This window comes from Thunnus maccoyii, chromosome 9 (assembly GCF_910596095.1).
Source record: "Thunnus maccoyii chromosome 9, fThuMac1.1, whole genome shotgun sequence".
Lineage (NCBI taxonomy): Eukaryota > Metazoa > Chordata > Actinopteri > Scombriformes > Scombridae > Thunnus > Thunnus maccoyii.
In genome coordinates this window covers 23049915-23063056 of record NC_056541.1, presented here as the reverse complement: position 1 = coordinate 23063056, position 13142 = coordinate 23049915, and the positions used below count along the sequence as shown (strand labels likewise).

General features: G+C 39.2%; 1 protein-coding gene across 3 annotated transcripts in view; it reads left to right on the top strand.

The window, feature by feature from the left end:
• The window catches only part of LOC121903265 (GDNF family receptor alpha-2-like), a 45651-nt gene extending 36501 nt beyond the window's left edge, over positions 1–9150 (top strand). For all 3 annotated transcript variants that reach the window (XM_042420121.1, XM_042420123.1, XM_042420122.1), the window contains exons 6-8: positions 846–986; positions 4146–4288; positions 8527–9150. In XM_042420121.1, coding sequence (XP_042276055.1) covers positions 846–986; positions 4146–4288; positions 8527–8664 — 422 coding nt within the window. In that variant the 3' untranslated portion in view covers positions 8665–9150. The remainder of the gene's footprint in view (positions 1–845; positions 987–4145; positions 4289–8526) is intronic.
• The last annotated feature ends 3992 nt before the right edge of the window (positions 9151–13142 follow it).

Genomic DNA, 13142 nt, shown 5'->3' with positions numbered 1-13142 from the left:
TGTGACAGCAGTTTACTCTACCTTCAGTTTTATTCTAGAGGCAAGCAGGCAGAGGAGTGAGACTCGGTTTTTCCCTCCTGGCCTGATATCTCCCCCAGCACACTGGACATCAGTTCACTACTAGAAGTAATTAGAGAGAAGAGGCACAGAGAGAGTGTTTACTTAATTAAAATACTTGATGACCATCTGTTTGCTCATAGTAAATATTGCTCAAACAATGTGCGCTGACTAGTACATGCATATTTTTCAAACCCAGCCAGTGAATTGATAACAGCACCTTGGTGATGTTGCAGCGGCATCACAGAGCTCACAAAGAGTTCCAAATGCAAATTTGCATGAAAATCCTTTTTTTTTTATTAGTATAGTGGTTGTTGAAGTGTCCATATTTCTGTATCAGTCAGTGCTTCCTCACCATGTGTCATAAATCGTGTAGTATGAAGTGAAAATATGCCGTGGTGCTTCCTGGATTTCTCTGAAAACTGTTACACAAAGTGCATCTAACACCCCTGACTCCAGCTAAAAGCATCGACACAGAGAGACATTTGAAAAGTAAAATGTTTTGGTACAGTAGTGTTATACTCAAACAGCGCGCACAGTTCCTAAAGCACCTACTTTGCAAAATATTCATAACATAATGGCCTCTTTACATCTAAAATAAAGCATTACAGAATACTTCACCTTTAAATAAACTCAAACAGTGCAAGCCCATTCCTATGACTAACATCTTGTTGTCCATTTTATATACTATTTGCAATAAATATAGTCCATTATTGTCCATTAGTGACCCATAACTGTTAGACCTAATGTGTGTATGTGTCTGTGTTTGTGCGTGGATGCCCTCACAGGGACCGACATGACTCCAAACTATGTCGACAGCAACTTCTCCAACTGGACCATCTCCCCGTGGTGCACCTGTAAGGGCAGTGGAAACCAGGAAGAGGAATGTCTGAAATTCCTGCAGAGCTTCACCGATAACACATGCCTAAGTGAGCATATTCTGCATGCATCTAAAATGTGTTTTGTAACTGATAGGGGTCCAACGGTCATTTAATATTGATAAGAGCACAAGTGTGTGATGCGGTAGTTACTTTTGCTGCCATGTAAGAGTAGAATGAGCCATGAACTTCGATCTAATGCAACTTTAATGGTTTCATGTCAGATTCTGTTTTTCAATGTTGTTTAGCTCTCCAGTGAGATTACTGCGGATGTGATGTTGTTGAGGAGTGGATGATGATGGCAGGGCTAAATGTGTGGAAAAAATTAAGGGTGGGGCTGGAGATGGGGGATATAGTCTTCAGATATCTAGGTATTAAAATGAAAAAGAAAATGAACTTATTGTCAGTTTTAATTTATTAATTTTATTTAAATTAAATGGAGCATAGTGATTTATGTATTTTATTTGGTAATGGAGGGACAAGGGAGGAAATAAAGCTGGAAGGATTAAATGAAAATATTTATGGATGGCTGTATGGAACTTCTTGAAGTCCTAATGAAAAGTTGTCTGGTACATAGTTTGATACAACTTATCCACGGACACTCCTTTGCCCACTGATTAAGTTGGAATTAAAGTTCTTAGTTTCCCAGGAATTTTTTATCACTTCTCATCCGTCCTTTGGGCAAGATCTGCCCAGACTTTAATACAAAAGAAACCATTTGCATGTCATTTTCACATTAAATCTTAGAGAGTTTAAGGGCTTATCCTCTACGGGATAAAATGTCATGAAAAGGAACAGATCTAGCACAAATGAAATAATAGAGGAAGCTAAAATACATATAATTTGCACATCTCATGCATAACACACAGGCTCCAGCATGACAGAGTGGTTACCTCAGACATTCTTACAATTCTTTAGAAGTAAAATACAGCAAGCTCTGTCCTTGCTATGGCGGAGTGAGCAGTGTCATCAGTGCTACAAGACACCATTGCCTTTTACATGTTCCATTGTGTGGATAATGCTTTCAGACCATTTCAATAGATTGCTGGGGTACCGTTTTAGCTGAGTGTGCAGGATGAGGGATGAGGCTGGGAGCTGAGGAGGCGTCTTGAAAAATAACACAAAATGCAGCATCTTCTCTCTGCAGTCAAGGGGAACGAGTGATAAACTTCGACACACCAGGGAGGAGAATATACACAAAATCACACTCACTATACCACATTCACTGTATGAATATATACCTACATACATACATACATACATGAACAGACAAATGATTTTCAGCTCCCTATGAACACCATCAACCCCACAGTCTCAAGCTTATCATTCCACCTTCGCTGTTTCTTTGACTGCTTCTGCAAAAAAAATATTTTTTTTTACATTGATTGATAAAACCAGAGTACATTAAAAATTAAAACTATGTGTGTATGACAAATAATTTACTATTCACACTCTCCTTCACACTTGCTCCATACAAGTTCAAGCAAAGGAATAGGAGTAGTCTTAAAATTTAGTCGATTGGGGGGAGACTAACAGAAAAAATCCCAGATAAAAGGATATTATAGTGAAGGTCCAAACATAGGTTGAACCCTGGTTCCCCTCCTTTCTTCATCTCTTTTCCTCTTATTCTTTCCTCCCTTATCTCTTACTCCATCTGTCCCTGCAGGTAGGGCAATACAGGCTATGCCCAGGGGTTAAAGGAAAACTTATCTAGAGTCATTAAAAAACTGAATTGCTATTGGCAATCACTCAGTCGAACATTTGAGTGCAGTAAAACATCCTGTATGGAGGCCCTCCAGCCAACTAGTTTGATTTATGGCTTTATTCCCCAATCTTACAGCATCTGTAGGTGGATAGCTAGCTATAGCCCACCCTGACAAACAGATGCGGAACATCGCATGTCTCAGCAGTACTTTACTAGCGCCTCACAGCTAGCATTAAAGTTGTTAGGCTTCACTGGTGTGCTCTGTTTCTTTATTTTCTGTCCTTTTGTGTGTGTGTGTGTATGTATGTGTGTGTGTGTGTGTGTGTGTGTGTGTGTGTGTGTGTGTGTGTGTGTGTGTGTGTGTGTGTGTGTGTGTGTGTCTGTGTGTGTGTGTGTGTGTGTGCGCGCAACACTGTGTAGGTGGACAGAGGATGTGACAGACAAATCTATGTAGCCATATCTGCAGTACTAAGAACTGTGTTTGTGTCCATCAGGATTATGCATGTGTGTTCCACAACCGTCCTATTTGTCCTTTGTGCGGCGGTGGGGAAATGCCATTTTCTCTTTTGTTTGTTAATGTTTTGAATTTGATCAGTCACATAAATCTATTCAAAGTCATCTCTGCATTCTGACCTTATAATGGACATGGTTTCCAAGCAATTATAAACCTTGCCTTCTCTCTGGCTGAACAAAGAGAAACAAACCTCATGTTTTAAACGGATGAGCGTTGAAAAAGGTACTCAGCCCCTATTTTACCATATCTAGTTGAAAAGCTGACTGAACAGGGATTTATCAAATTTTTGCAGAGACTCACACATGCACTTAGACACAAAATTACACATACATACAGTACATCTGCAGGCGGATGCACAAGCACTCATATGCATTCACAGTCCGCTGTCCTCTGGTTGAGCTGATTGATTTTCTACTTTTTAAAAGATTTCATCTCTCAGTGTAGTACTGCCGGCAAGCAAATTAGGGTTGATCATCTCAAGTGTGGACATTATGCTACAATTTGGTCAGTTTGCAATTTGAGAATGGCTGCTGCAACATAAAAGGGTTTTTGTAATGAGCTGAGGACATGAACCAAAGTTGTTTGTATTTGATGAATGCGTCCATTGTCTCAGCAGGATTCTCTCATAGAAGGATTGTTACTGGCTGAATTAATTACATTAACTTGTTAGACATTCATAACGAAGGCAGAGCTTAAAATATTAAACGTGGGGCAGTGCTGGTATTTTGTGACAGATTTCACAAATAAATCTCAGATTGCTGTTTTTGATTAGTTTGGTGTACAACTCCCAGGCTTACTGACAAAGCAAAAAGACTGGCTCTCCATGCTCTTTTTACTTCTTCCCCACTACTTTCCACTCCTCCTTCGTTCCCTGGGTTGCCAAAGATTGGGCAGGGGACCAAGAAGTTGACTTAGAGCTGTCTGTGTGCTAGCTGGCTTCTTGCTGGGATTGCAGTCAAAAACAAATGACTTTATATCTCTGTCCCCGCAGGAAATGCCATCCAGGCCTTTGGTTATGGGACAGACTACATGCAGAACAAAAATGTGTCTGTCCCAGGCCCTTCAGTGACGACAAACACAGGGTCGGATAGGTCAACAGGCACTTCAGAACCTCCCTTTGTCATCATTGAGAAGGTAAGATATTGCAAATGTTACATTTAAATGTAAAATATGTGTCATTACTTACTGGCTGCTTGTCAGTCAGGTTGGCCTTACCATATTATACTGTATATAGGTCACCTCACTGTGTAAAATTTAAATAGAAGTGATTCTTTTGTTGCTGCAAAAATATATCCACACATTTTCAGCAGTTTCCAGCAACTTCTTTGCATAAATGGACCTATTACATGAAGAACCACAAAAACACTCCTCCACTCTGCTTCCATGAAAGGAGGATTTCATACAGTGGCAAAATCATAAAGCTTAACACGCTACACCATTCACATTCACATCACATTCAATCTCTATGCTTGTTAAAGCAATTGGCACATCAGAACAGACGCTTTATGATAAGACAGTTTATGCTACACCCAAGATGATGACATTTGGTTGAAATATTATATTTCTCTCTCACACAATGAAATAGTGAAATAAATGTGAGGTGGGGGTTTTAATCTGGATTAGAGATTCTAAAATACTGGCCCAGGGCCTATTCTCTGCTGAATGCTGTCTGCTCTGAAGACTGCAGTCAACTAGACTGCTAGAACTGGGTTCACCGTCTAGAGCAGAAAAACATCACTCTTTGCTGTGCAGCAGGAATACATGTGTGTTTGTCTTCTAGTAGAACTGCACTTCATTTTCTGTTCAAATGAAATGTGTAAATGACAGTGTATATATGACAATGTGTATATTGTCTGCCAAAGACTCCCTCTCTCTCTCGAACAGGACAGAAATATTTCACTTTGCATTTGGGGCAGAGGAGAGGTTTTTCATTCTTTCTTTTCTTTTTCTATCTAGGTGTTTGACTTTGATTAGTTTTCACAATGAAATATTTTATATGTGCTGTTGAGCCCTTTAGTATGAGACTAATGATGTTTTTCACCTTTGCAGTATCCAGTTACCAAGCTTGGCTGAAATAGACATTGTAGTATAAAACTGTACTTTGTAAAACCTTCTACTGCTGCTGCTGATGTTATTGTTAATGTCATTTTTCAGTGACTATTACAGATATACACGAAATCCAAGCCGTGTGCAATGTTTATGAATGTAAATTTGCGTGCTGAATGAACGACTCCCATTAAGACATCTATTTTGAGTAATTCTAGAGGCTTTCACATTGCACCCAAGTCATGCAGTATTGTCCTTTACGCAGAAACCCTCATTGTTGTGAAGACAGCAAATTAAAACCTTAAAAATGTTGCAAAGAGGAGAATTAATGAACAAGCACCACTGATAACAATAACAGTGTTTATGTATGGGAAAGGTGTTAAAGAGAGAGAGGATGGTCGGGAGGGAGTGGATGGTGGAATTGCTTTCTCCAAAGGTCCTGTGTGTGTATGTCAGTATTGATGCACTGCTCTGTGCCTGTCTCACTGCAGCGTAGTGTTTAATTTATTGTAAAAATGGTAATTAGGAAACAATAAGACGTGTGATTACTCAAGCAGGAAGTTTATAATTAGAGAGGGAGCTGGTAGGGACATTTTGGGCGGCCCTGCATTCTCAGACAACTATGCCTGGCAATTAAAACTTGTCAAACTTCCATGGCAGATAAATTGGGGGAGTGTTGTTATGGTATGAGTTGTCTTGGCAGAAGACTGACTGTCCAAGGCTGTAAATCTCACAGTGGCCAGCATGGACTCCTTGGGAGCACACACACACACACACACACACACACACACACGTATACAAATAGTCTGGGTAACAGAATATATTAGGTTCGTGATGGATGGATGGACAGAAGGTGACCATGACATCAAATGATAACCTATAACATGAAGAACAGTTAGCGAAAAGTGACTATTGAGGAGAAACTGCTGTCTGTGACTAAGCCTGTTCATGTCAGTCATAGTGCACACTTATAAGCTAATTTAGATTCATAATTATTTAAAATGTCGCTACCAGTGGTTGTGGGTTTTATCCCATGCTCCGTGAGTAAACATGTGGGCTGAAGCTTGGTCCTTTGAGTATTGTAAGTCAGAGGAGTAGCCATCACAAGCCCTGCTTTGTTTGTATACAGAGAAAAACAATTGTTTTCCCATATACTAATGTGTTTCTGTGGAGTTTGATGAAGGAAATTGTAAACTCTCAGTGATGTCTCTGCCATATTCCCGGGGTCGGCATGAGTCTCTCAGATAAGATGGATTTTGTGTGTCTTATAATTGTAATCCTGATTTGAATTTTAATACCCTAACTTAACAGATTCTTTAAATAAGAATTGTTTAAATTGAACAGCCCATTTTTATTGCATTTGACGTTTCATTTACACTGCAATATAAACCAACTAGTGCATGCAAAAAGTCCCTCCTCCACCCCTCCAGTGGCTGAGAAGTTGGTGTTGCCTGTGTTCCCATGTAGCACTGTCATGTGTTGATTTTCAGCTCAATTGAATGGAATTGATCGTGGACAGAAACTGTGTAACTCAGGGTTACTCAATAACTAGCCTTGGGAAATGCAGCCCTATTGCACTGTAAATCTGATAATGTGCTGATCAAAAGTGAAAACAGTCCCTATCTACATGTGTAGTTACCTATTCAATGACAAGTGGGATGCTTATCAACTGTTTTAATAAACACTTGTGTGGACGTCTGTGCATGAAAAGCACGAGTCAACAAATGCAATTTTTGACATTGTCTGTATTCCGTCACGGTGTATGCATATGTATGAGTGTGTTTGTGCTTTTAGCTATGTGTTTATGTGTGTGTGTATGTGTGTGTGTTTGTGTGTGTGTGTGTGTTTGTACCTTCTCAAAAGCCTGAGTCTATGTGTGGATATTGGCTGCAGCCAGAGATCTGGACTCATGTCAACAGGCTGCTGCCACACATCACTGCCCTTGCTAATTAATTGGCTTTTAGTCGCGGATGTGTTTGGTGCATTGTCAAGCTACCCGTAGCTTTTTTCCCCTTTTTTTGGCAAGTGTCATTTAACCATTTCTTTATGGAGTGACTCTGTAAGTCTTTTGGATACCCCTCCTTTCTCCCTCTCACTCTCCCTTCCTCCTTCTCTCCCTTTCCAGGAAAAGAAAAATACCTTACCTGTTAATATAATTCCACACTATTTCCTTGTTTCATTACTTATTTTCTTGTTTATGTGTTGCCTTGTTCTGTTGGAAGATGAGGTGCTGGTAGATAACATCTGAGTAGATGCTTTTTTTTTCTATGTACAGGGAAATGGGCCGAAGTGCAATCTCTGCAAAGGTTACATTGGTGAAGATGAGTTGAGGGGATGGTGGAGGAGGAGGAGAAGAAAATGTTTCATGTTCCTTATGATGTGCTTCTGTATTGCTGTGCTGGACTGAAAATGATGCCTCCGCAAATTGAGCGAGACTACTTTGACTTGGAGGCAAATGGTTATGCTTTGTGTTACGGGAATCCAAGAAAATTGAAAAAGTATTCAAAATGCTAACAATTTTATGGAAAAGCACATAATAAGGCCATTGTAGTGTGGATGTAACAGTGGAACTCTGGAGGCCATACAGTTTAATATCTGGACTGATGTGTTCCTGCTGCTCTCTGCCATAATGTGAACATTGTAGTAAACTACATTTTGTCTCAGTTTGCACACTGTACAAAACTTGATTTTCTCTTGCACATAGAAATAAACATTGTAATGTTTTGATTCATATTGTGCAAAGTCAAACTGCATACGAGGGGTCTTGTAACTGTGTTGTTTGGCCTCTGCTTGCTGTAATTTATGCCTTATGAAATATTGAAAGAAATTCACAGCCGCTGCTGGCTTCAGTAGTATGTGTTTGGCTTGGTAGCATGTTTTTCTTGTAAATAAAGTCTGTAATGATAGCTTTAAAAACTGTTTAGAGACTTGCTGGCACAACCTAAAAGACTTTAAGAAAAAAGAGGAAGTCCTCACAAGAAGCTTTCCTTTGTTGCCAACTTGTTTAAGAAGCGGAGAACATACTAAGCAGCAGGGGCTTGAAATATACTTCACATATCAAAACATTTGGTGGATCAAACACTTAAATGTTTGTGCCAAAGTGGGTCTGCCATGGATACATGTAATTTCTCTCTCTTGCTCTGACTTTCTGACTCATGTTCTCTCTTCTCCTCCTCAGCTCTGACCCTGTCCTGTCTCACCTCCCTCCTGTCTCCTCCTCCCCCTCTGCCTCATCAAATGCCAGAACAGGAGAGAAGCACAAGTGTCTGAGTCATGTCTAACCTTTACACATCTCTCTCCCTCTGTGTGTCCCTCTATCTGCCCAGTATCCTGAACCAAGAGACGGTGGCTCAAACAAACCCCGGGGCCTGCCAGAGGATCACTCTGCCTGTCTGTGTGCCAACGTCTGGGCTCTGCTTCCCGGCCTGGCTTTGGCTCTGGTCCTGGCTCAGCATGCCTTATAGAAGCGCCAGGAGGAGAAAAAAGAGGTCATCCACCCACAAGCTGATCCCAAAAGCAGAAGGTGTTATTTCTGAGACTGATATTAAGAAGGCTGAATCTCTGGGCAGTTGACATAAATGGCATTTATGAAAGAGGAAAAACAAAAGGAGGAAAGAGGCGGAAAATATTTAAATGTTACAACTGTGAATTTGTTGTTCATTTAATGTAATTTTAGGGCGGATCACAACTGTGATGGAGCACATGGCTTTAAAAAAGACCCTTGTTGTGAGACGCCATGAAGGCCATTCTCTGGGAATGATTCTCCCTCTGACTGAGACACAAAAAACCTGGAGGACTGAAGCTGATCATGTCAAAGAATTCTATACTTTTCTCACCAAAAGGAGGGAGAGAGGGGAATAAACAACATTAGTAAAAGAAGACAGGATTGACGGAAAAGAAATTGTTTCAGGGGGGAAAGGAATGAGTGAGAGGTAAATGGGGTAGAGAGCGAAAAGAGAAAGAGAGAGAGAGAGAGACATATTTCTGATATCAGTCACACGTTTTTTTTTTGGTCTTGAATTGATTCTTGACTTAATCTTCTCTTGGATGAAGAGACCACAAATTTAGGGGCGGGGATGGTGGGTGATTACATTCTGTCTCTTCAACACTAGTGTAAACTCTAAACTGTAAAGCCTACTCAGTGTTCTAAGTGTTGGTATAGTATTCGTGACCATAATCAATCTACCGTACAGCTCTTTCATTTGGGTGCTACAGTATACTTTTTCAGCAGACGGCGAAATGAACTACGGCGATGCTGCCAGTTAATGGTTCTTTGGTCATTTGAGATGTTGTTGTTGATGACTGTGGGTGTGCGCCATACGTCCACCTGCACATGTGTATATTTCTGTCTCTATGTATATAAACATCATTTTTCTTTCATTCAACCTAATGATATCTACAGTACCTTAAATGGACATGACTCCATGCTATGATGATCTCTGTATTGAGTATGAAAAAGATTTGGTACTAATGGAAGGCCTTCATTATCTGCGTTTATATTTGTCTATAAAGGTTTGATGACAAAGAATGTATACAGGGATGAGATTAAACAAGCTCTAGCTGCTTGGAAAGCCATAACCTGTGTGTGAGTATCATACTGTGTTCACTGTGTGTGTCGACAATTATTACAGTGTGTGTGCGTCTGTGTTTACATCCAAGAGAAATGGAGCTTATAAGGAGCGGCTGAAATTGCCAATGTGGGGGTTCGTTCGGCCCCCTCAGAGAGCAGAGGTTATGATGCATAGTGTAATTAACTGCAGGGTTTTTGGAAGTAAGGGCAGCCAGCAGTTTTTTAAAGTGCTTGTGACCCAGCCAGGACATGTTTCAACTCCACTGTTTCTCATTTTATAGAATATATTAAAGGTCCCATATTTTAGGAATTCAAACATTTCCTTAATGCACACACATACAGTACTGTATATGAACATATCTATCAACTGAAAAAGATCTGAACCTTTCCTTTCAGGAATCAATTTTTGTTCAAAGTTTATTAAAATTGCCTTCCAAATAATGTAATTTAATATGACGTTATGGAAAATATGCTTATTCACTTTCTTGCATAGAGTTAGAAGAGAGGATAGATTCCAATCCTGTCTTCTCAAATTTACGTTCATATACTACTAAATTGCAACAGCAAATATGTTTTGCTAAAAACGTAATGCTGGCTGAATGACATAGTAGTTCTTTTTTTCCCACCAAAATATCCAATCTTGCGGTACAGTATCCGCAAGCACAAAACAGCATCATCAAACTTTCTGTGCTTATGTTTAGGCACTGGCAGCACTTGGTTAAGGTGAGAGAAAGGTCTTGGTTTAATACAGAAAAAGCTCTGCAAGGAATTGAAGCATAACACATTTATTAATATTTCAACAAAATAACAGTCTTACATTAACCTTGACCAAAATGCTTTTGTTGCCTAAACCTGACCACATGTGGGACTCAAACCCTGGTCTCTGGTGTCAGAGTCCTGCATCTTGTACACTCTCCATCCAGCCTGACTGCCCCCTCTGACTTCAGAGCAATATATAAATGTAGCACTTCATTCATTAAAAAAAACATTGCCTGTGAACATAATCCAGGCATCGATTACATTTGCTAATGCAATGTAATTTGGAAGACAATTTAGTGTAAATGTAATTTCTAGGAGACAAGGTTGCTGTATGCTAAATATGAAGCAACCGCCAGCAGCTGGTTAGCTTAGCTTAGTAGTAAGACTGGAATCAGCTAGCCTGGCTTTGTCCTAAGGTAACAAAATCCACCTACCAGCACCTCTAAAGCTCACTAAAACCAAAAATGAAAAAAACAAAATGTAGAAATGACAATCTTGGGCTATACAGAGGCAGTTTCATACTGACATTTGGATAAATTGAGTCTTGATACAAAACTCAAAGGCCTATATCTGTAAGAGATTGGGGACAAAACATAGTCCTTCCTTTTCTTATTCCAAACCTCAGCTGAAGCTAATATCAGGAGAAACTTCAGCAGTCTTTGGTTGCTGAATCAATTGGGTATCTTCAGAAATTATTCCCTCTTTTTTGGAACTTGCCTTTGACCGCAGCTCAGCACATAAATGCAGTCAAGGGAAACACAGAAAAGGGAATTTCATAATCAAAAAACTAACTTTGGAGGGTACTCACTTGATTTTTGCACAGAACAAGGACTGTGGGTTTTGTCATCTTTGAGTAGCATTAGGAAGGGATCTCTTCATGGCCAGTGTGGAAAACAGGAATGATTACAACAACCAATAACTTTTTCAACTTTTGAAAATAGGTTGTAAAATAGACTTGTATCATTGGAGCTGGAAAGTATTAAGATTAATTTGAACTATAGGATCTGGTTACTTCAGCAAATCAGTGTATCTACTGAATTGAGAAAACTTTGCAGTCATTCAGTGTAAAATGTGATAATGTAACAATATTTACTTGCAAAATTTGATGAAGAGCCATACATTTTCAACATTGCAATCAATATCGGTCAGAATAATTTATGACCATGAATTTGGACAATATATTGCTATATTCATTCACTAATATTCATAGTGTATAAATATACACTAAAAATATTATTTTACCCATGATGCATTGCTTTTCTCTTCAAAATATAAACTCTCTGACATGTAAAGAATATCCAAACTTTCATTGGCATTTTTGCAAATGAAAGATGTATTTTTGTATGTTTATGCTTACATCATTTTTCCCCTTCCTTGCAGTGAAATCATGTTGACTGTCACCACACAATCAGTATTTCCACCTAAATGTTTATATATTCAGGCGACACATCAAGTATAGTGTTGTGCCACATAAATGCATGCTACTCAGTCAAACAGCTTTATGTTACTTGCGGATTCAGAAAAAGGTTTACTATCTGTCACTGGAACAGATGTAAAGTTAAACTCTGCTCAATATGTTTTTGTTAACTGTGGTTTCAGCCTATACAGTGTGGTCACGTCTGGTAGAAATTACAATGATTTTCCTAAACTGGTGAGGTTACTGCTCTGTGCTTCTGAGAATCTAAAATGTCAAACACTTCAAAGTAATACTTATGATTTTTAAGCATGAGTTCCACATTCAACACATCTGAAAAAAGACACTGTGTTTGATGTTTTGGCTCGCTCTTGTTAACGTTTTGGATGTCAAAAGATATGGTGAAGGTACGCTGTAAAAAAAAAAAAAAAGGAAAAAAAAAAAGAAAGGACAGACATTTCCATTTTAGGCATTTTTCACCAGTCTCCTAACAAATAATCACACATTTGTAACATCAATCACGGCTTCAAACTGCCAAAGTCTTTGAAAAGATAATGTAACCAAACACATTAGTAATTTGCGTGTGCTGTCAGAAGTAATTCTACAACCCGCATGCATCTCAAGCATCTCTTTCCTTTTTTATCAGATATTGTTCCAGGCAATGCTGCATTCCTTTTGAATTATAATGTACCTCTGTAAAAGTTTACACGCTCCTCTACATTACTCTTACGATATAGAATATGTGATTTAGAGATATGGCTGTCTAAGTAAAAAAAAAAAAGGAAAATACTGTAGGCATGAGGTGGCAAAACAGTTAGATTTAAACAAATCTAAAACATATCTAAAACATCAACAGTAAAAGTCAGGCTCGGTGTTTGAGAATCAAAGAGCAAGAGCTTCTTATCTTACATCAACATTTAACAATTTCACTGGGAGAAATCCATCAAGGATGAATCAGAGCTGCCAATTCACCAGCAGGAACAGCCACGGTAGTCCATAATGCGTTACAGCCATAATGTAGTGCAGACCCCATTACAGACACAGCCTGATGCTCAAGATTTTTCCTTTAACATACATATCTGAGCATATACCATAGTGAGATGTGTATGGCCAGTTTGACACCTGGGCCCTTCTTTACCTGCAGTCGCTTACAACTCTATGTATTTTACATCATGCCTGAATAATTGAGAGCTCATGAG